At 45.3% G+C, this 21924-nt stretch overlaps 1 protein-coding gene across 1 annotated transcript in view; it reads right to left on the bottom strand.

The window, feature by feature from the left end:
* The window catches only part of SVIL (supervillin), a gene marked incomplete at both ends in the record, with an annotated part of 103075 nt that overhangs the window by 51419 nt on the left and 29732 nt on the right, over positions 1-21924 (bottom strand). Inside the window, 9 exons of the mRNA XM_079701204.1 lie at positions 5342-5567; positions 6391-6967; positions 7576-7819; positions 10859-10998; positions 11254-11315; positions 11909-11943; positions 12643-12813; positions 13174-14046; positions 16571-16651. Coding sequence (XP_079557330.1) covers positions 5342-5567; positions 6391-6967; positions 7576-7819; positions 10859-10998; positions 11254-11315; positions 11909-11943; positions 12643-12813; positions 13174-14046; positions 16571-16651 — 2409 coding nt within the window. The remainder of the gene's footprint in view (positions 1-5341; positions 5568-6390; positions 6968-7575; positions 7820-10858; positions 10999-11253; positions 11316-11908; positions 11944-12642; positions 12814-13173; positions 14047-16570; positions 16652-21924) is intronic.

Here is a 21924-nt window from a genome sequence, read left to right as displayed (position 1 = left end):
TGGCGGCTGCACGGAGGAATGGAAAACTGATTTAGAAAAAGGCAAAGTATGGATCTGTAATCACTCTGTAGTCCACCACGTACTCACTCTGTTGATCTGCTCAGCAACCTCTAAGAAACTGGATATTGTTGCTCCGAATGAGACATGGGTGCACACACAGGCCAAGGATGTCACTGACCCAGGTCACCCTGCATGTCACTGGGGCAGGGAGCTCTGGTTCCCACCGCGGCACGTCCTGGCTGGCTTCACTAGTTGTGTGTAAGCTGACCAGGCACGTTTTCGCACTCATGTGTTAGGAACTGTACTGTAATTCTGGCTGTTTTATATATTTCCCCCTCTCCTGGGATAGCCTTCAAAGAATTCCTCCCTTCCAAGAGCCTGAAATCTTGCTATTAGATACGCTGGCAGGGTATTCAGGAACTTCCAAAGACTACAGAGTAACCAAAATAATATGGAAGAAGCCGTGCTTCAGTTGAGCCCACGTGGTATTAGGCCCAGCCGGAGCCTGCAGAGTGCAAGTGACGAAAACAAGTAACACGCACTGGTATTATTCCTGTCCGCTTAGATTTCCGACTTGGTGTTGAACAAGCTAAGGAGGGTGGGAGACCTTTCCAAATGCCTTCTCTCCTGCAATCTCATGACGCTCCTGAGTCCCCGCAGACCACCGTGCACTGCAGAGGGCTGGGGTGGGTTGGGGGAAAGCGTCTGGTCCTGCACATACCATAAATTACTGCCTATGCAACTCAAACAGCTGTCAGCACTTTTAACGTCCATCAAGTCCAAGTGCTATTTGCAGGGCTGGGGTGTTGAGAGCCTGGGCATCTGCTCAGTCTGAGGCTGAGAACCCGTGAGTTATTCACCCCAAGGCCTGGCTGGGGCCACCATGATATGGGTGCCTGCCAGGCCACTGGGGAAACGGCTCTTTCTCCAGTCACAGCCCATGCTTTCCCAGCAGGGAATACTGGCCTGAGGCGGGCTGTTTCAGCAGCACTGGTCTGACAGCCCTGCTCGATTGCAACAAGTTTTGCAGGCTCGGCAGCCAGGGCTGGGTCAGATACGGGCCCCGCAAACCGAATGCCTCTAAGATGCAGTACTTTTTTCTCCTCCCTCCTTTAAAAATGCCCCCTCATTTCAGAGAATCGCAAACACCACACAGATAAGGCTGAACAGCACGGGTTAGTCCTTAGATCAGATCTTATAGGCTGGAGGAGTGAACTAATATGTCTTTTAAATGAGGGCAAATCAAAGATCAGAAAAGGAGGCAGCAAAGGAAAGATACCTCTGTCCGTAATGCCGACATAAATCTGGGGCCCTCCAGTGGCTGAAATCTCCGGGCCACAGGGTAAGAACCTCGAGTCTGGCTGGGTGGAAGGTGGGGCTCGCGGGGAACACAGGGGGACCCCAGCCAGGCCCTATAAGGCAGGAGTCTGCAGGCTCAGCCAGAGGCATGGGAGGCCTCTTCAGCATTCCTGGGAGTTCAATACATCCTTACGCTCCATCAATTTCCCAGGGGAAGGACGGCTCTTTTGCCTTTTTTAGGCATCTTCTCCCCCCGAAAATGAAAACACAGAGCAGTTGTTTCAGTAACGGGGGAAAAAAGATTTCTAAAAGCCTAATAAACTTCTAAAGAGGTATCAAAGATTTTATCCCTAAATAACACAAAATATATTCGATTTACCATGGTTTTCAAAGACGTGCCCCATAAGAGACGATTTAAACCCAAACCACGTAGGCAGTTATGAAACAGTGATTTTATTAATCCAATGGGAAAAGCAGAATATAGCCTTAACTTTATGCTAGTTATGATCCAAATTTGACGTTCGAGATGTCAGAAAAGAGGAAGAAAGAAAAGGACCTTTTAGGTATGTTTCCCCGACCGTCAAACATGTTCTAAAAGAGGAATGTAGGGAGGATTTCCTCTAATGTCTCAGTTGCTCCCCTTTCTTAAGTCTTAGTTTATATCTACGAAATGGGGATAGTATTGCCTCCTTCGAAGGGCTGTCTTCAGCCCTCAATAAGGTCACACAGGGGAAATGCCTTGGGCAGCCTAGGACCCTCGGTGGTCCTCGGTACGGAGGACTTAAGATGCTCAAGTCCTGAGCAGGAAAGACAGATGCACAAGATCAAGGAAGGCAGAACCACATCCTCAGGCTGCAGCTGCTTAGAAGAAATGATGAAGGAAATTGTCAAAGTCCGGTCTCTACTTCTGAAGAGTCTGAAACATGAAAGTGAAATTTGAAACTAGTGATGCCAAGAACACGTGAGCTGAGAAAATCAGTACAGGAGGAGAGTGTACTCTTCCGAGCACTGCTGTCCCGTTAGAATTTCTGCCCTCTAACCGATGTCCCTCCGTGAGAACACACGTTAGCTGCTGAAATGCTGACGTGAACACACGGCAGCCTTGTCACGTGTACTGAGAGGAAGAGTTGATGACCAGCCCCTGGGGGTGGTCCTATTGGCCACGTGGCCCCAGAGGCCACTGGAATTCAACCTCTCCTTCCGCGAAATGAGGCGGTCAGAGGAATTAGAATAAGGTTTAAAAGTTCTGTTTTATATGTCATCTCAAAAAAGGAAAGCCCAAAGGAATATAAGAAGAGCATACTTATTTTTAATGGTCAAGCTTCATTATTTTATTTTAACAGAAGGGAGTAATAGAGACCCCCGCCCTTGGGGAAAAGCTATCACATATGGACCGTAAAGATATATAGCTTTAGCAAAGTACAAATAAAAGTACCATCAACATGGGGGGGGGTAAGATCTCTGGCAATATATTTTGTTTGGGCATAATTTTTTACAAACATAAATGCTAAGTAAAGTGTCCCTCCTCCTTTTTTAAATGTACAGTTTGACAAACTGAATAGCTGAAAATTTAAGAAGCATTCTCATGATCATGCTTCTGGACAGACTGGGAACAGGAGCCCATTGGATCTGTGAGAAGCGCTATCTCCCACCAGCCAGGAGGTCCGTGTGTACACAGTCGACTTTGAACACCCTTTCAGGCAGCTCACAGCAACCTTACAGCCATCCTCCATCTCCTCAGACATCTACAAAGCCCGGGTTAGGGAGTTGCACCTTTACAGCACCTCGTGTTTTTTAAAAATTACAATTTTACAGTAGGATTAAAACTGTTTTTGGAAAGAGAGAAACTAAAATTCACTAAAAACAGGCAAGTGAACCAAGAATGACTGCATAGCAGATACGACATTTGATGAAGTTCTTTTGTCTAACAGACAGAATATACCCCAAGATGGGGAATCTCTTTAAAAGCCTTTGAGAGAAGGGGTATATTATTATTTTCTACTGGAATTTTACCCCAAGAATGTTTTCTGATGGGTAAAACATCAGAACTTGTGTATAAGTGATACTTATCATTATTTCCCTTAAATGGTACCTCGTCCTTCTCACCTAACCAGTTATCAATAGTTGGGTCTCTGGAGGGTGTGGAGAAAAGGGAACCATCCTACACTGTTGGTGGGAATGTAAATTGCTGCAGCCACTATGGAGAACAACATGGAGGTTCCTCAAAAAACTAAAAATAGAGCTACCATATGATCCTGCAATCCCACTCCTGGGCATATATCCAGAGAAAACTATAATTCGAAAAGATACACGCACCCCTATGTTCACAGCAGCAGTATTCACAATAGCCAAGACATGGAAACAACCTAAATGTCCATCGACAGACGAATGGATAAAGAAGATGTGGTACATATATGCAGTGGAATATTACTCGGCCATGAAAAAGAATGAAATAATGCCATTTGCAGCAACATGGTTGCAGCTAGACATTATCATAGTAAGTGAAGTAGGTCAGGCAGAGAAAGACAAATATTATATGATATCACTTATATGTGGAACCTAAAAAATAATACAAATGAGCTCATTTACAAAACAGAAACAGACTCATAGAAAACAAACTTATGGTTATCAAAGGGGAAAAGTGGGGGGAGGGATAAATTAGAAGTATGGGATTAACATATATACACTACTATATATAAGATAAACAAACCCTACTGTATCGCACAGGGAACTATATTCTACATCTTATAATAACCTATAATGGAAAAGAATCTGAAAAAAATATACATGTAACTGAATCACTTTGCTGTACACCTAAAACTAACACAATATTGTAAATCAACTATACTTCAATTAAAAAAAAAAAGTTAGGTATCTGGGATCAAACCCTCTTTGAGCCAGTTTCTGTGGAGAGGACTTCATGCCAGAGCAGGCCAAACTGCTTCCCTGATTCAAGCATCACTCCTTTTATTTAGCTCAACCCTTTGGCCCCAACACCCATGCCTCCTCAGTCTTGTAGGTATTCTGTATTTTGAATTTTAGATAATTAAAGGCTAAAGAAAATAAGCTTTAACAGTCTCATTAATTTGTTAATCTATTTAATATTTTATGAATATTATTCAAAAGTTTGACTTGAAAAACCGAAGGAAGAGTTTTCACTGTGGTTTGATACATTGTCTTAAGTAGTTGGAAATGTACTTAGAAAAAAATCAAGAGTGGCCAGTGCCGCTCAGAGCAAGAAAACTCCTGAACAGTGGAGGTGCTAAGGAGTGATCCAGGTGGGCGGAACCATACTTCTGCCAATCAAATTGGGAAATTCACGAGAACATTCCGGACCCAGTCCTCCTGTCACTCACATCCTCTGCTAAAGGCTGACACAGAACATACAACCCCAGATATTTCACTCTGATTCTTTGTATCTGTCCTCTTTATCTCCTCTGAACCCTCCATGACCCTTTGAATGAAATGAGCTTTCAGTGTTACTTAATGCTCAAATGTAGTCTTTCATAGCTAGTACCTGAGAGGAAATGTCTAAATGCAGTGCAGAAGAGTCACCCATTTTACTTTCTGTGAAGTAAACAAAACTTAGATTCTAATTCCCAGGATTTATGTCCTAAATGTTAATTTTTATACGTTCACTCCGCATACAATTTACACTGACAAACAGTCACAAGCAGTGGACAGATTCAGTTTCAAGCCACGTGTATCTGAAAGGGAAAGAGCCAAGATCTCTGCCCCTGTCACTGGCTGGTCAGAGAACTGAGTATAAAAAAAAGAAAACAGAAGCACCACAAAAGAAGCAGGCAGAAGTCTGCTTCTGTTTGTCTCCTCGTCTGAGTCTTGAAGCAGCATCTCCCAGCGTCAGGAAACCAGGCACGGGGATAAACGCGGTTTCCTCTCAAATGCCCTGAGAGCACAGTCCCTCTGGTAGCTGGATTCATGAGTTTCTCTCTTTGCCCATTCCTCAGATCTTTTTCTAAAAGCAAGTTGTACGACGCCCTCCCACCAGGAAAGTTCCTTCTCAATCATTAAATCTCGTTACCTTTCTTTAATGGACATGGTTTTGCTGGGAGAGTCGAGGATGCCCTCCGCTGCTGGTGCTTTGATCTCTTCAGCAGCAAACATTGCACACGGACTCCGATAGTGCTTCTCCTGCGGCTGATCAGAGGGATCTTGCTGCTTCCAGGACACGGGGGTTGCAGTCTGAGCGACCGGTCTCCCAGCAGCTGCGCCTGCCTGCTCAGCAGTGGGATCCCCGAACTCTGCCGCTGGGAAGCAACGAAGCCCTGTCAGCACTTACTCCCCTGCGCAAGCATTCTTTGAGCCCTTCACCCTGACCCCGACCCCGGATGACCCGCACTTGGAGTTCAATCCGTGGGCACATGGCAGGCTACCCAATCCACTTGGATTTATGCAAATCTGGGGCGCGCTCTAGTCCCTGAGGAAACCACACTTCCCAGTGGATGACTCCACCCAGCGACTTCTTTTGTGACAATTGGTCTTTTCCTACGTGCGAGACACAGGAAGTTGGTTTGGACTACACACTGCAGAATGTTTCTATGCCTCCAAAACAATACTTTGACATTTCACATGGGTCATACTCCCAAACCAAAGCCACTATTATAACTGACACACTATCATTTTATGGAAATGCAGAAAGACAATTACAGTCCCCTGCAGCACGGCTTGCTAGTCTGCACAAAAAGGATCTAGGAAGAGAACCTGAAACCCAGAGACTGGGTTCCAGCCCTATTCCCTATGCTCACCCAGCCCGGGACCTTTGGGGTCATCAATTTCTAAAAGGAGCCAAAAGAGCTAGGGGTTCACAAGGCTGTCGCGTCGTAACAAAAGTCATCAAAAACCCTTATCAAGATGTGTGAAAGCACTTCAGGTATTTTTATGGCAGAAACATTGATGAGTCCACCGAACAAGTCAGGTTCAAGAGGAAGAAAAGTCTGGGGAGGGTATGATTCACACTAGACTTTCAATCAACACTTAACACTTAGTTGTCAACTGCCTTCATAATTCAGTTAACAACAATCCCAAACACATGCGACCCACCGAGCAGAAAGGAAAGGAGCACTAAGTTACCTTTCAGCGAAAACTTCCTCTTGGTGACGTTCTCCACGTCCACCTTCTCTTCAAAGAGCTGCCTGTCCTTCCAGTCCGGGCTCCCCTGTGCGGTGCTTTGTGCAGTGGAAAATTCCTTCGGTTCATCACCGAACTGAGCCACGGGAGGATGGGCGAGCTCCAGGCTTCCTTTTCTCGGAACAGCATAGATGGGTTCCTTATGGCCATCTCCTTCCCGGACTCTGCTAAGCGTGGGGTAGGATGGCTCTGCTTCCTCGAAGGACCCGTACTTTGTAACACCACCATCTCCACCTGTCAAGACTCCCTTGCTTTCTGTCTCTTCAAATTCTCTCGACATTCCTTTGCTCCCACCAGCCTCTACCGAAGACTGCCAGCCTTGGGATTTCAGGATGCTTCGAACTGGAGAGTCTGAACTTTCTAGCAAAGAAGGAAACTTCTGCTCAGCGGCACTGGAGCTGTCATCCAGCGGTGGCTTTGTCCGAAGATTCCCTGCGTACATGGGGGTGACGGTAGATGCCGGGGTGGACACAGATGTGTTAACAGTGGGGCAGAGAGGGATGAGCTTGCCACTTTGCACCTGGGAGGACACAGTTCAAAAGGAAAAAGCTGATGTAAAAACACCACCTAGGGACTTCCCTGGAGGTCCAGTGGTTAGGACTCCGCACTCCCAATGCAGGGGGCCCGGGTCTGATCCCTGGTCAGGGAACTAGATCTGCAGCTAAAGATCCTGCATGCCACAACTCAGACCTGGTGCAGCCAAGTAAATAAATAAATATTAAAAAGTAAAAATAAAAACACCGCCTGTGTAAATACTGCTGGATGGATTGACATGCATGGAGACACTACACTTGGGGCAGTTTTCCTGCTTCTCTGGGTGAGAAACCAATCCTAGACGTAGTTGTATAAATGCATCTCATTAATCAGATCATCTAGGGGAAAAGCAGGTCATGCGCCCTATTTTTCTCCCCGAAAGGGACCCAGCTCCAGATGACTTCAGCCATGACGCGAACAAGAGGAGAGCTCCATCCTCGGCATGGTTATATCCTTAAGAACAAAGTTATTGCCAAGTAACGACAGGTAACACGGTTTACAGGTAGATGCCCTGACTATATCGCTAACCTCAGAGGGACACCGTGTTCCCATCTTTTAAGGACATATATGCCAACTGGATCACAGGCCACCCACCTGTTCCACCTCTCCAAGCGTGACCGGCTGGGTTTGATAGCGAGCATTCATCCTCCTGTGTCTCACGTCTAATCTGTTCCGCGTTGAAATCGCTTTTGAGACCGGCTGGGACAGTTTGTTAAACAAGGCCAACTTCTCCGCTAAGCTCAGGGTGGAGAGGTCAGGCTCTCCTTGCTCAGCAGAATCTTTGCCCTCATTTGCCTGGTCTCTGGCTAATGCCTTCTGGTGAGCAGATGCCTGCAATCTGCAAGGGGGAAAAAGTCAACCACACACAGGGAGACAGACAGAAGCCCACTGCTAAGTTTGTCTGTTAACTTTCTTCCAAGTGTCACTTCAATTGGGAAAAGGGCTTATTTTTCCCCACCTAGATTTAAAGTTGTGGGCAGCTGGTTAGCTATTAACAAGACAACAGCATAGGTTGGGGACCCTTGCACGGTCAATATCACACAGAGCAGATTTTCAGCTCTGGATTATTTCTAAAAATTGAATTTCCTATTTAAGGAATTAAAGTCGCCTTGGTATATACCTTATCTTGGAGAGATGAGCTGTACTGTTAGTATCAACAATAAATAAGGCTAAAGGGAGTCCACAGACATTACCTATGGCATATTTAGACATTATCTAAAGGTGTGGTTCAGGAGGTGGTCTTTACATTTTAAATAATTAGGAAATAACACAGTCATTCTATCAACAGCGCTATCTACAACACAGGGTTTTGATTTTTACTTGCTAAACACAAATAGCTTAATTGTAAAGATTCTCTCCCTCTTTTTAGTCTAGTATTTTCTCTCATAGGTTTCTACCTATTTCCTGAAAGGTAGTTAAATCTGAAATTCCAGGTAACTTGAAAACTGAAGGAAATGTCGGGGCTGATAAATGCTTCCAACTTCCAGGTAGAGGAGAAGGCTTCTAGTTACCGGGTCAGTTCATCTTTGAAGGTCTAAGACAATGTACCATCTGCCACTGGCAAATCTAATTCTAAATCCAGTGAAAAATATATTCTGCCTTGACTCTGATTAACCAGTGCCTTACAAGTTGTCCCAGACAAGAGAGCAGTGTCAGTTTTCCAGGGCACAGTGAGGATGGGAGTAAGGGGACCTGAGTCCTGGCATCTTTCCTGAGGTCCAGTGAAGAACTGGGAAGGATGGTGACCCGCTTCCCCAGAGAGAGCCGCTTCCGGACGATGCCAGCTTTATCTCTGCACTGTCATTTTACTCCTTTTAATTTTAGCTTTAGCCTTTGCATTTGGCCCATAATAGTAAAATAGAGGGGATATTTACATGCCTTAAGGACATCATTTTAAAACACCACAATTTAAAACATAACAGTAAAACAATAAAACATCTAAGTTCAGACACTATAAATTGTTATTGTCCCAATCCCCAAATAGAACGGCATTGTCTCTCTATCTATTAGAAACAGGATGGTTTTTAAACATGTATTTATGTCTAGAAGTGTTTAAAAAAAAACTAGGTATTATCAGACTTTCAACATTCAGGTTAACGTCCTATATTTCTGTTAATCTTTATTAAGTGCTAGTGTTTTAGATGAAGAATGAAATTTTTTAGGGATGACCAGGATTATGAAAAACAAACAAAACAAACGGATAAGTGGGTTAGTGGGATCCGAGTTCCAAGACATAATGAAAGCCCGTGGATGAAATGCCGTCATATGCAGGCCGACGTGAAGTCCCCAGTGTGACAAAGCAAAATGCCCCACGTTCCCTGGGACAACTCCTTGTTTGTCAAACAAATGACAGGCATTGAAGATCTGAAGATGCACCTCTGCCCTCAGTGCGACATGCAGCTACTTCTGTCCAGTACCTGGCAGGCTGCCCGGGGCTCTTAGCTACAGTGGGACTAGGATGTCTTGTCATTACAGGGTGGGTGGCCACAGAGCACGAAGCAGGGGTAGGTTCGCTTTAAAAGCAATTTTGCCAAAGATGGAGCATTCATACGGAGAGAGAAGAAAAGAAGCATTAAGGAAGGTGTAGTTTTCAATTCAGAAACATTGACTCAAAAAATATTGGAACAAAATCCTTTGCTCATTTCTTAGGGAAAATCACAAAAGAACTTGAAAAGCAATTACAAACTTAGGAAATAAGAGACAGAGGTGACCAAAGTCAGTGGAATAAGAATAGGTTTTCAGAGCTTGGAAAGGATTTAGAATATTTAGAATAAGTGTCCCGGTTTAAAAAAAAAACTTTAAAGAAAGCTAGTATTAACCAACCACCAGCAAAGCAGTAGGTTATGTCCGTGTTTTACAATGTTGTTCTAAGCTATTTTTAAAAAGAGTCAGGGTCCTCATATAATCTATAAGCACATCAAAGTACATTCAGCAAGTCTGATAAGAGGATAATTTTTGCTTATATTTACTGTTTTGCTCCCAGGGGTAGTTGCTTCTTATTTTACAATAGCCGCTCAAATATTAAAAACAAGAACAAAAAACTGATTTGCTAAGAGTTCCCAATGAATACAAGATGTACTTGTCCACAAATACACAGAGAAGTGAAGGAACTTAGGGAAGCTGAGTCAACAGCAGGTTCACAGTTGGGGCTGTAGATGCCCTCAGTGAGACGAACTTCATTTTTTCAGGAAGGGTGTGTATATGTGTGTGTCTGGGGGGAAAACAATTTTTAAAAAACTAGTAAAAGTTTTCACTTTAAGGGAAGCAGTAATCCCTGGATGAATTACTTTGGGAGATTCATTCTGAACACATTGGGACAATGCTCAAAACCTACCTCCCATGGTTTGGAAAGTTATCAAACTTCCAATTCATCTTTAAAAATTGGAGATTATTGAAAAACAAATCAAGAGAACCCTTATCTTTTTGAGATACGGACTAAAATATGTATGGCTGAAATGATACCTGGGGTTTGCCTGAAAATACTGCAGCAGGAAGTGGGATGTGGGTGAGGATATAGGTAGAGCAAGGGAGGCCGGGGGTTGTTGGCTGTAGAGACTGAGGGATGAGGACATGGAGCCTCACGATATGACCCCGTCTACTCTTCTGTTTTACATTTTCCATTGCAAAGAGATAAAAAAATGCAAGGCAAAAAAAAAAATTAAACAAAATTCCTCTTCATGTTCTTCTAGGAAATACAATAGGTAACACATCCCTTTACAAAGTTCAGAGACACCAGAGCAAGGAAAATCCCTAAACACCTACTTCTCCGTGGCTTCTAACTGAATCGTCTTCCGACCTCCTCATTTTAAAAGTCTTTAAATCTTTCTTTAAAAAGAAGACCTTACAGCCAAGGCCCAGAGGCCCTGGGGGCACTTACGTGGCTGCAATGACCACCTCCTCGGTGGTGACGGGCTGCGTGTGGGATCGGTCCTGCAGACGCCGCAGCCTCTGCTCTACGGCTGCATTCCTGGAGCGGCGCTTTGGAACGCTCTTCTCGTCAAATGACTTTTCCATTTCCTAAGATTGGAAACAGTGTGGATCCTGATAAGCTGGGGGACAGGGAGTCAGGGCAGCAGAATGTCGCAACTCTGTTCCCTGCAGGACCTAGAGGAGGGGCACCCCGAGGGGCAGCATCGGCGTCAGCAGGGCACACAGCAGCCACACGGGAGGAGAGGAGCGCAGGCGGGCCCAGGGCCGGCGCAGGCAGCAGGCTGGCCGCGGGGCCGCCCACAGAGGTGACGGCTTCTCCGACAGCCCTTCAGCACATCTTACCCTGAAGAGCAGCCTCTTCGCAGCAACGCTCAGCCTGGCTCGCTCATCGACCTTCTCTTCATCTGTAAAAGGTCACAGGTGAAAACTGGATGTCATTAGAAAACGTAGGGAAAGCCCGTGAAAAGTTTCCCAGGGCTGACCTGGAAATCCTCTGAATGTAAGAATTCTTAGATACACGAAAGATGGCAATAGGCAATATTTTCCTTTTCCCCTTGGTGCGGGCGAGGCTATTCTTCTGCTTCTGAAAAGGTACTATAGTTCCCACTGCAGTTAACCAAACGGAGCTCCTGTCTGGGCCATAATTTTCTACTATAATATTTGACTTAAGTATAGATATTATGGAATTAAGAAGAGATTTTATGGAAGGATCTTCTCTTCTTTATTGTTAAATAGTAACAAGAAAGCAACAAGAAAAATCTGCTTCTTTGATTCAAATCAGTTGTTTTAATATGGTTCACGTCACAGCTCTCTCTCTCTCGGAACTAAGGGAAAGTTCGTGTGAAAATCTCAACTAGGCTTTATTATATTCACGGGAAGAAAACCTGCCAGAAAGAACGCAGTATGTTCCATCATCTCATTCTTTCCAGAAGCAAAAGTCTTATTATCTAAATCTAATCTGGGTGAGATGATAAAGAAGAAAAAGACAGATACTTGCCCTCAGCAGCTGGCATTTCTGAATTTGAAGTTGACCTAGGAAAGACATTAACAAAAAAATAATAACTTAACAATTAGCTGGTGGGAGTGGAAGATCCAAGGATCAAATTAAAAGTGAAAATAAAAATGCAATTAAAGTCTCTTAAAGAATATCCTCCTGGTAGCAATTCTAGCTGTGGACACGCGTGGACAGCTATCATGGACACTGTGGGGTACGTGTGCACACAGCCCGGCTAGGTGTTTCACCTTGTGGAGACAAACCAGGACCAGGTACGACTCATTAAAGACGACTGATCATCACCCTTTGGACAAACCCTTTCATTTCTCTGCATTAGCATACGATAAGATTAAAAACTCACAGACAACACACAGGTAAACGTTTATAAACTGAATATAAAATCCCTTAGTTATTTTCACCGTAACATCTGGTGGACGGTCCATTTGGATTCTAACTTAACAAGGGCATAAAAACTTAAAACCCTTAAATGAATAACGTTTCTCACTTCCTACCATTTGAACGCAACTGAAAACTACGTGGTGATACTGTTGTCATGGTCAACATTCTTTAAAGATACATTTACACGAGCCGAATAAATATCCCGTACAGCTTAGATGGGAGAATTATGGCGCCATCACGTCCCATTGAGACAGTATCAGGACCATCCCTGGGGTAGAAATTCCCATAGGATTTCTTCTAAGTTCCTAGACCAGGGAACTTGACAGACACGTGCCTACCTATCTGATTCCTTTCGTTCTGCTGAGGTGATGGGTTGAGTTCTAAACCTCTCAGAAGTCTTTCTACTTTCACCCGGAGAAAAATAGCGTCTTGGTTTCCAGGACCCTCTCTCCCGTTCCACGCTGGCAGGCAAGCCAGCGCCTTCGCTTGACCCCTCGACCCGTGAATGGCTTTTAGAGTCGCGGGGAGAAGGTAGACAGAAGGGAGATGGGGAGACAGAGAGAGGGAAGAAAGCACAGGTTTATGCATCTTGGTGAGTCAAGGCACGAACACCACCAAATCCCACTGCATGCCTCTGCCATGCACGTCGGGAGATGGAACATTCCGAGACCCGACACTCTAGAGCTCCCCGTTAGTAGGCGAAAGCAGACTGGTAGTCGTGGAGCCATGTCCTGGATGGCCTGCCCTGCACACACTTGTGAGCTAAGCTAGTAAGGCTCAAGGCAGGACACCACACAAGTCGAGAAGTGAATTAACTCTGCCAAGGACGTGCAAGTGACACATCGGGGGGATGCGTGGACATCACCTACAGCTCGGGTCTCTGGCTGGCCCTGGCTGACTGCAGGAACGCACTGCGGAGCTGGGCGACGGAGACCTTCGTGTCCAGCAGGCCCACTTCCAACTCAGCCTTGGATGTCTGCAGCTCCGGGTCGCGCTTGGAAGCCGGGGCCGTGGCCTTCGCAGCCTGCAGCTGGGGCGGGCCCATGTAGTCAGACAGCGAGCGGGTGAGGACCTTGCGCTTCCTCATGGGCTCCGCCTCCTTCCTGTGACCTTGGGACACAGACTCGCTCTGAACATACACAACCATTTCGCTTCGGCCCATCCTCTCCGTGGGCTGCTGAACTGGAGGTGGGCGGGCCAGGCTTTCAGGCTCCTTCTGAGGTTCCGAGGTGACTGTGCTAGTAGCAGGCTTACCCAAGTCCTCGGTTCCAGAGGGGTCTTCCTGGCTTCTCCCAGGCCCACGATCCTCCAAAGCCAAAAGTGTTTTCCTGCTTTTCTCCAGAGCTTCAGAGAAGAGCACATCGTCCTCTGCTTTTGATTCACAAATATGGAGAACCGGGGTATCTCTTCTCTCACCTTCTAGAACCTTCGAGGGGGGAGGCTTGGTGACAGTCTGGGTGGCTGACCCCACCCAGCTGTACTCGGATGCGCTTTCTGGGGTGTCCGAGGTCGCCAGCGTGATGGTATGACTGGGATCTGCCGGCTGGACATAGCCGTGGATGGGCTGTCGTGCAGAGCTGGCTGCCTTGCCCGAGACCCTATCGAAGGCCGAGTTCTCTGACTGAAAGGCCAGGTAATGGCCTGGCACTGGCTGGTGTCTCCTCTGAGTTAGGGACTCAGGGGCAAGTTCAGGGCTGCTGCGAGCACTCTCCTCTCTCACCAGTTTTTCTCTAACTTTAACTCTTTAAGAAAGAAAAAGGATTTAAGTGCAGTAACTGCTTAAGGGGAAGAGAGCATGTGTGTGCAGATCAGGGATGCCCAGAGAATGGAAAAGCATCTTGGGGGCGGGGGCGGGTGGAGTCAGTGTCCAAAACCCACTATCATTTGCCAGAGGAAGGAGTCTGAGTTGAGTTTCCAAATGCCAAACTCACCCTTCCTTCTGTAAAGCTAGGAGGGGTCAGATGCTATCCTGGGAGAGAATGGATGCCTTCCGACTAGATGAATACTCAGAAGCCTCAGAACGATTCATTAACAGACACCACCGGTATGCACCAGGGCGCGCTGAGGCCGGGCTACAGATTGGTACGTGTTCCACACGGACAGGCCCAGTATAAGGACTGGGGCGGGGGCAGTTTCCAGGCATTTACAAGCCTACAGACCACATGTAATTTCACCGTCTCCTGCTCGACCTGTTTACCGCTCAAAATTATATTTACATTCAGAAAAGCTCGGTGCTTGTTGGTCTGAGGTCTAAGAAAATTGTATTTGTGGTAGTTTTGCATTTATTGAAGATCAGTTGTGTGCAGACCTCCGGTATGGATATTAGACTAATTCCTAATTTCAGGAGTTAGCTCTCCACTCGTTTGCTCTAAGCTTTTTGTGGTACCTTAGCTAAATCCCTTTGCCCTAGCATCTATTCCCTCTTGTAAGTTAAAGCACAAATTGTAGGCATTTATGAGATATGTATTGAAAGTGATATTTCTGTGAGTCCCTTCTAGTTTTGTGTATGAATAGGATTAATAAAAATTGTAGATTCCCACTGAAAAAAAAGTTCATTGTCTCCTGTAAATGTCAGAGCATTCGTGATTATTATTTTTTATTGAGCTCAAGATAAATCAGACGATTACCTCTTTTCAAGCACTCAACAGTCACAAACTTTTTCATGCCATGCAGACTACATTCAATCATTCAGAAAACGTGTGACCAGTTAAGACACCATGACGTCTAGCAATTTGAGCACTAAGGAGGTTAGGGAAAAAAGATATTTGTTGAAAGAATTAATGCACTGAACGTTTTCTCCCCTCTGGAATGGCCATTAGGCCCTCAGTTAAAAACTAATCTAAAAAGGGAGGGCTCTGGTGGTTTCTAGAGCTATTTAAATATCTGAGAGCAAAACTGAAATCCATTTCAAAAGCTACCAACCTTTTCTTATGACTGTAGCCAAGAGCTCTGGCTGTGGGTCCCAGGAGACCTCTTTTCAAAGCCTGACTCAGCCAGTTCCAGCTGTATGGTCTCAGGTAACCTACCTGCCCCAGCTGCTTTACCTTTTAAATGGAAATAATGTGATGTCTGCAAAGTACGCGGTTTAGTGCTTAGCAAGGAGTAAATGTCCAAGAGTGCAAACTAGTTCTTGTTTTTACTTTTTAAAAATACCACATAGTGAGGAAGAAGAAACCATTCAGACTGCTTAGGAATGGATTACTTCCTGGGGATAATCTTTAAAAAATAAAGAAATGCTTTTGAAGTGGGAAAAGTGATTTCTTGGGGAATGTAAAGCCTTTATTTACTTAAGATTACTCAGCAAAAATAATTGCTTCTGATATTTATTTTTTGGAAGGGACTATTTCCTTAAATGACAAAGGCACCCTGCTAAATTTGATATAAATGCCTACATGTTTTTCAACATAAGATGCAGGATATCTATCTATATTTCATTAAAAAAAAATCAAAGACACATAAAAGGCAGTTACTATGAACAATTCAGAGGGGGAAAGAAAGCATTCTGGGTTGTTATTTTTCCCAGAGACTAGCCAGTGCTGGATGTTTTCATATTTATAAGCTTTGTTAATCAAAAGGCGGCTGAAATGTGGTTCAAGTTCTCCTGCGGAATGTGTCCTTCTCATCAGAGACAATCTGAATGCTGTCCTCGGCCAAGAACAAAGTGACTGTTAGAAACTCAATATATGGGTGTTTTGTCCTCCCAATGACTTATGCATTCTAACTCCTGCCTCTCCCTGCCCCCAACCTTAAAAATGAAACGACAGGGGCTTTTGTCTGCTTTGAAAACCACATGCCCTAAATGTAGCTGTGCAAATGAACAAATGGTTGAGGGACAGGCAACATGTTAAGAAGGAGGCTGGGCAGGCAGGGCGGGGCAGGGGCAGCTGTTGACAAGGTAGGACACTAGCTGGTTAGCCTGGCTCGGGGGGGGGAGCAGCCTGGAGATGCTGGTTACCTCCTCACTACCGCCCCTTCCTGGCAGCACGGGAGTGTGAGAAAGGAGAAAAGCCAGAGGTGTAGCCAGAAGATTTTCCGAAAGAGAAGCTAAGGGAAATACTATTGGAATTAGCAGGCATTAGGGCAGTAGAAAGAGAAAAGCAAACGACTGGGAAGTAATTTCCAGCAGCCCCTTCTGAACACATGACTTTCAAAAGCCCTGCCACCAAAAAGAGGGCAGAGGAGAGTTAGTTTCGGTGATGTGCGGGACATAAGCCAGCTGGACCAGAGATGCAGTCACTCAACACAAGCCGAGAGCTCGGGAGGTACCTGGAAGGCCAGTTGATAAGCGAAGGTGTGTCCCCTTCGGAATCTTTCTGGAGAAACCACTCATGTTTGGGTTTCCCGGTACTATTGTGTACAAAAAACAAAACTTCAGGTAATGTCTATGAAAATGTCGACATATACACAGACTTAATTATTATAATTTAAAACTCTCAAGGCTGATTTTTCTTAAGTAAAGAATAATCCTGGCTTTTGGGCTTCCCTGGTGGCACAGTGATTGAGAGTCCGCCTGCAGATGCAGGGGACACGGGTTCGTGCCCCGGTCCGGGAAGATCCCACATGCCGCGGAGCAGCTGGGCCTGTGAGCCATGGCCGCTGAGCCTGCGCGTCTGGAGCCTGTGCTCCGCAACGGGAGAGGCCACAACAGTGAGAGGCCTGCGTACCGCAAAAACAATTAAAAAAAAAAAAAAAAAAGAATAATCCTGGCTTTTGAAACTGGCTAAGCACGTTTTGCCATGGGGTTTCTACTCAGTTCATGGAATTTCTAGGACGTTTGGTTCAGTACTGAAATCAAGAGATCATATAAATATATCTGAAGCCACCAAATAAAGTGTTTTTTGGGCCATTTAAAAGTATCAGGAGTCACACTCTGCCCACAAATAACAGACAATTCTCTTGTAGGAAGTTGGATTAAAAATATCAATTAATTTATCATCTATAATTGTGTTAAGGTACACTGGTAAATAGCGAAATATAAAAATAGTGTCCATGGGCTTCCCTGGTGGCGCAGTGGTTGAGAGTCCGCCTGCTGATGCAAGGGACACGGGTTCGTGCCCCAGTCCGGGAAGATCCCACATGCCGCGGAGCGGCTGGGCCCGTGAGCCATGGCCGCTGAGCCTGCGCGTCCGGAGCCTGTGCTCCGCAACGGGAGAGGCCAGAACAGTGAGAGGCCCATGTACCGCAAAAAAAAAAAAAATAGTGTCCATGCAAAACAGTACGTATCAAATAAAGGTAATAAATAAAAAGAAATTCAATAAGTTCATATCTTTAATTGCTATTCTATATTTTCCTTTTATATTTGTCATTGAACAATGCAGCCAACATAACAGTTACCAAATACTAATACAAGTCCATCTGATAAATGTTTATTGAGTTCCAACTATGTACAAAGCACTGAGCTGGGCTCTGAGAAGTAGCAAAGGTGAATCAGTATCATGCCAGCCATTAAAAAACTTACACCGTGCTAGGCAGGATAAAATAGGATTTATACATTCACTCCTCAACGCACAATCGAATATAATGCAAGCCTGAATGTGACAAAGTAATAACGCCAGGCTGAAGATATCTTACAAAAAAATCATAGGCAAAGAAAACCTTGTGGTCATTATGTAAAGCAAGACACAGGAGGAATACTCAAACCACCGACCTGTACCCTCTCACAATGTAAAACGAAAGCATGGAAATTCTACAGGCTAGTTAAAATGTTTACCAGCTCAAAACCTTGCCAACCTACCTGTAAGAGTCCTTCAAGACCAGGCTGGAAACACATTTCAGATCAAAGTAATTTCCAAAATAATAGAATAATAATTAAAATAAAATTCTCTTAATTTTCTAAAATTTGGGTTTTGGTTTGAGCTCACAGGCAAGAGCCTGTCGATCATCACTACCGTGCATTTTGCTGCGACCACTGAAATCTGTCACAACTAGATGTGGACGTCTGTTCCCTAGTCTTGCTACACCCAAAGCAATTACCCCTCCACCCCTCCCTGTCTCCAGTATCATAGCCATTTAGCCCGGGGTAAATAAAAAAAGTCAGATGTATGGGAAGCCATCTTATTTCCAACAATAAAGGGTCTAATTTCTCGACATTTATTTAAACATAGGAATAGTTTGGCATATCCTCTGTGGCCCGGAAAGGAGGCAACTGATGTGGATCAGGATACAGAGGAAGAAGAGAGAGCGATGGATGCCTGCTTTGGAAAATCATCAGCTAGTAACTCATATGCCTACATCCCAGAGTCATTTTAAGGCTCAAATGCTTTTTGTACGATAGAATGCTTTGCAAACTGTGACATATGCTATACAACTTTCTGAATATAACCTTCATTAATCAGAATAAACCTTGGTCAGTATTGCCCTAAAAAATGATCAGGCCACTTATGAGACCAATAAGTTCTCAGGATGTAAAGTACAACGTGGTAAACATAATTAACACTGCTGTATTTTATATATGAAAGTTGTTAAGAGTAAATCCTAAGAGTTCTCATCACAAGGAAAAATATTTTTTTTCTATTTCTTTGATTTTGTATCTATATGAGACGATGATGTATGCTCAACTTACTCTGGTCATCGTTTCATGATGTGTATAAGTCAAATCATGATGTTGCACACCTGAAACTTACACAGTGCTGTATGTCAACTATATCTCAATAAAACTAGAAGAAAAAAATAAAGATAAAACCGAAGACAAACAAAAGCAAACAAACTTATCAGGGGGTTGTTTAAGAACATGTTGAGGTCAGCATTTGTAAACTGAAATCGTACCCAGACCTGGGGGGTCTGCTGGGATCCACTGATCTGTCACAACTTAGATGTGGGACTCGCCAAAAAGCCAAATAACCACTACCATCGTGGTGGATACTCACAGCTTGACACTTCACATATGATAAATACAAATGTATGTGACAAGACATAAACGAATGTGAAGCTGTCACGTGGAGACCGCAGCAAGCCCTTCACAATGCTGGTCTCCTCCTCGGGCTTTCCTCTCCGAGATGACACAGCACTGCACGTCTGTGAGTTCCTGGTGAGTCCCCTCCCACCTGTAAGGAGAGTGGGTCCAGCCTGGGTTCGCCCTGAGTCAATTCAAAGCAGGAGGAATTCAGAAGAGCATTTCTCCAAGTAAGGCTTTCAGGACCCTTGAGGTCGGCCAAGGCACTTACTAGGGTGAGGTGTTCTGCCATCAAATCCAGGAAGAAGGTGGGGCCGGTGGGGAGAGGCCTACGTTTAATGCAACGCTCGCTGCCCACAAGGCTGTCCTGGGCACTTGGGCTGCTCCGTGTCGCGGAGCGTGGCCGCTTCTCCGCCCTGCTCTGACTCACCCACTGCAGCCTCGGTCGGCCCCTCACCTGACCCTCCTCCTCTCCTCGCCTTCCTTGTCGACTCCGCCTCCCCGCCCGCCCCGCCAAAGCTCAGGGGGCTCCACGGCTCCGTCTCCTTTCCTCCTCAGTAATCAAGGCCGTGACGATCTCACCAGCTTTCACCCCCTGCGGACCGTCTGCCAGTGCTTTCTCCCCATCCGCTCCCTCCCTTGAACTCAGGCCCTTGGGTTCATTTCCATTTGGGTACCTAACAGACATCTTAAAGTTTACGTGTCCAAAACATGAACTCTCGATTTCCCTCCAAACTCAGCTTGTACTGGTGTCTTCCCTATTTCAGCAAATGGCGACGCCCTGCTCTGAGCTGCCGAGGCCACAGGACAGAGGCTCACCTTTAACTCCTCTCTCTTACGTCACATCCAAGCCATCGGCAAATCCTATTGGGTCCCTTCCAAAGATGACCTCTGTTCACGACCTCTGCTGCGTTCACGCAAGCTCAAGCCACCGCCCTCCCTCACCTAGATGACTGGGATGACCTCGTAATTATTCTACCTGTTTTCATGCTTGCCCACCTACCAGTTCTGCAGCCACAGTAATCGTCTTAACATGGAAGGCAGATTGGTCATTCTTTCCTTGGAAACCCTTATACGGCTGCACACATCATCCAGAGCAAAACCCAAAGCCCTCGCGATGGGCAATAGGTCCCCACTGATCTGCGCTCCTCACCTGACACATCTCACCGATGTCACCCCAGCACTCCACCCCGCTCCAGGCTCCTGCCTCACTGGTGACTGGGGGTTGCCTCAAACGCTCCACACATGGCGTCCACTCAGGCCTTTGCAGGGGCTGTTTCTCCCTGGACCCGTCCACCTCCAGAGCTGCGTGGCTCGCTGCCTCTCTTTATGTAGGTCTCTGCCCCACTGCTATCTTATCAGAGAGACTTTCCTAACCACTTTATATCAAATAGCAGCCCCAATCGCTTCCTTTTTTTTAAACATTATTTTTAAAAATTTTAATTATTATCTATTCCTTGAAGTATAGTCGATTTACAATGTTGTGTTAATTGCTCCTGTACAGCAAAGTCAGTTATACATATATATATATATATACATACATTCTTTTAAAAATTCTTTTCCATGATGGTTTATCACAGGATATTGAATATAGTTCCCTGTGCTGTACAGTAGGACCTTATTGTTCATCCATCCTATAGATACTAGTTTGCATCTGCTCATCCCAACCTCCCAGTCCATCCCTCCCCCAGCCCCCTCCCTCTTGGCAGCCACCAGTGTGTTCTCCATGTCTGCATCAGTCTCTTCCTTTTGATTAAAAGTATGCTTTCTTCCTTGGTGGCACAGTGGTTGAGAGTCCGCCTGCCAACGCAGGGGACGCGGGTTTGTGCCCTGGTCCGGGAGGATCCCACATACCGCGGAGCGGCTGGGCCCGTGAGCCATGGCCGCTGAGTCTGCGCGTCCGGAGCCTGTGCTCCGCGACAGGAGAGGCCACAACAGTGAGAGGCCTGCGTACTGCAAAAAAAAAAAAAAAAAAAAAAGTATGCCTTGGCTCCCCACAATGGTGACTTGAAGTCCAGCACTGATCTGGCTAATCCACAGGCTCCCAAACCTAGGGAACATAATGGAAGTTTGGGACCAAGTTTTCCACCATGGAGCACTGCATGGTGGCTAGGGGAGGCCCAGACTCAGATGAAAAAATACATCATTTTATTAAGGGACAAAATTTATTTCTGGGGCCTGGGGGGCATTGTTTTGAGGACATAATAATAGCAGGTGAGTGTTTTAAAATATGAAAAAGAAAAGAGATCACATCTGGAGAGTGTCAATGAAGCCATGGGTTCTTTTCTCTTTGTTTTTTAAATCTTGCATGGATGCTGTTATTTTGTGTCTCTTAACATTATGCTTAACTATTTTTTAATAATTACGCTCGGTTAACAAGTTAACAGTGGGAAGGATTAGTGTCATACAAACATAATGAGTTGAACATATGACACCACCAGCCTATGTATGAGAACTAAGTGAGGTCCTTACAAAGTCAAGAATTGATGTAGGTGGGGAGAGGCACAGCGGTGATGAAACTTTTTCTCTCTGGACAGGGGTAATGCTTACACATCTCCCCAATTCACCAGCCTGTGTCCTTAAAATACTACATGCAGTCTGATGTAAATTATACCTCAGTTTAAAAATATATCACTGTTGGGACATGGAGAACAGACTTGTGGTTGCCAAGGGGGGGACGGGGAGGAAGAAGTGGGAGTGTGGGGTGAGCAGAGGCCAACTATTATGT

The sequence above is a fragment of the Hyperoodon ampullatus genome (genome assembly GCF_949752795.1).
Source record: "Hyperoodon ampullatus genome assembly, chromosome: 3".
Taxonomy (NCBI): Eukaryota; Metazoa; Chordata; class Mammalia; order Artiodactyla; family Ziphiidae; genus Hyperoodon; species Hyperoodon ampullatus.
This window is presented reverse-complemented; position numbering and strand designations above follow the sequence as displayed.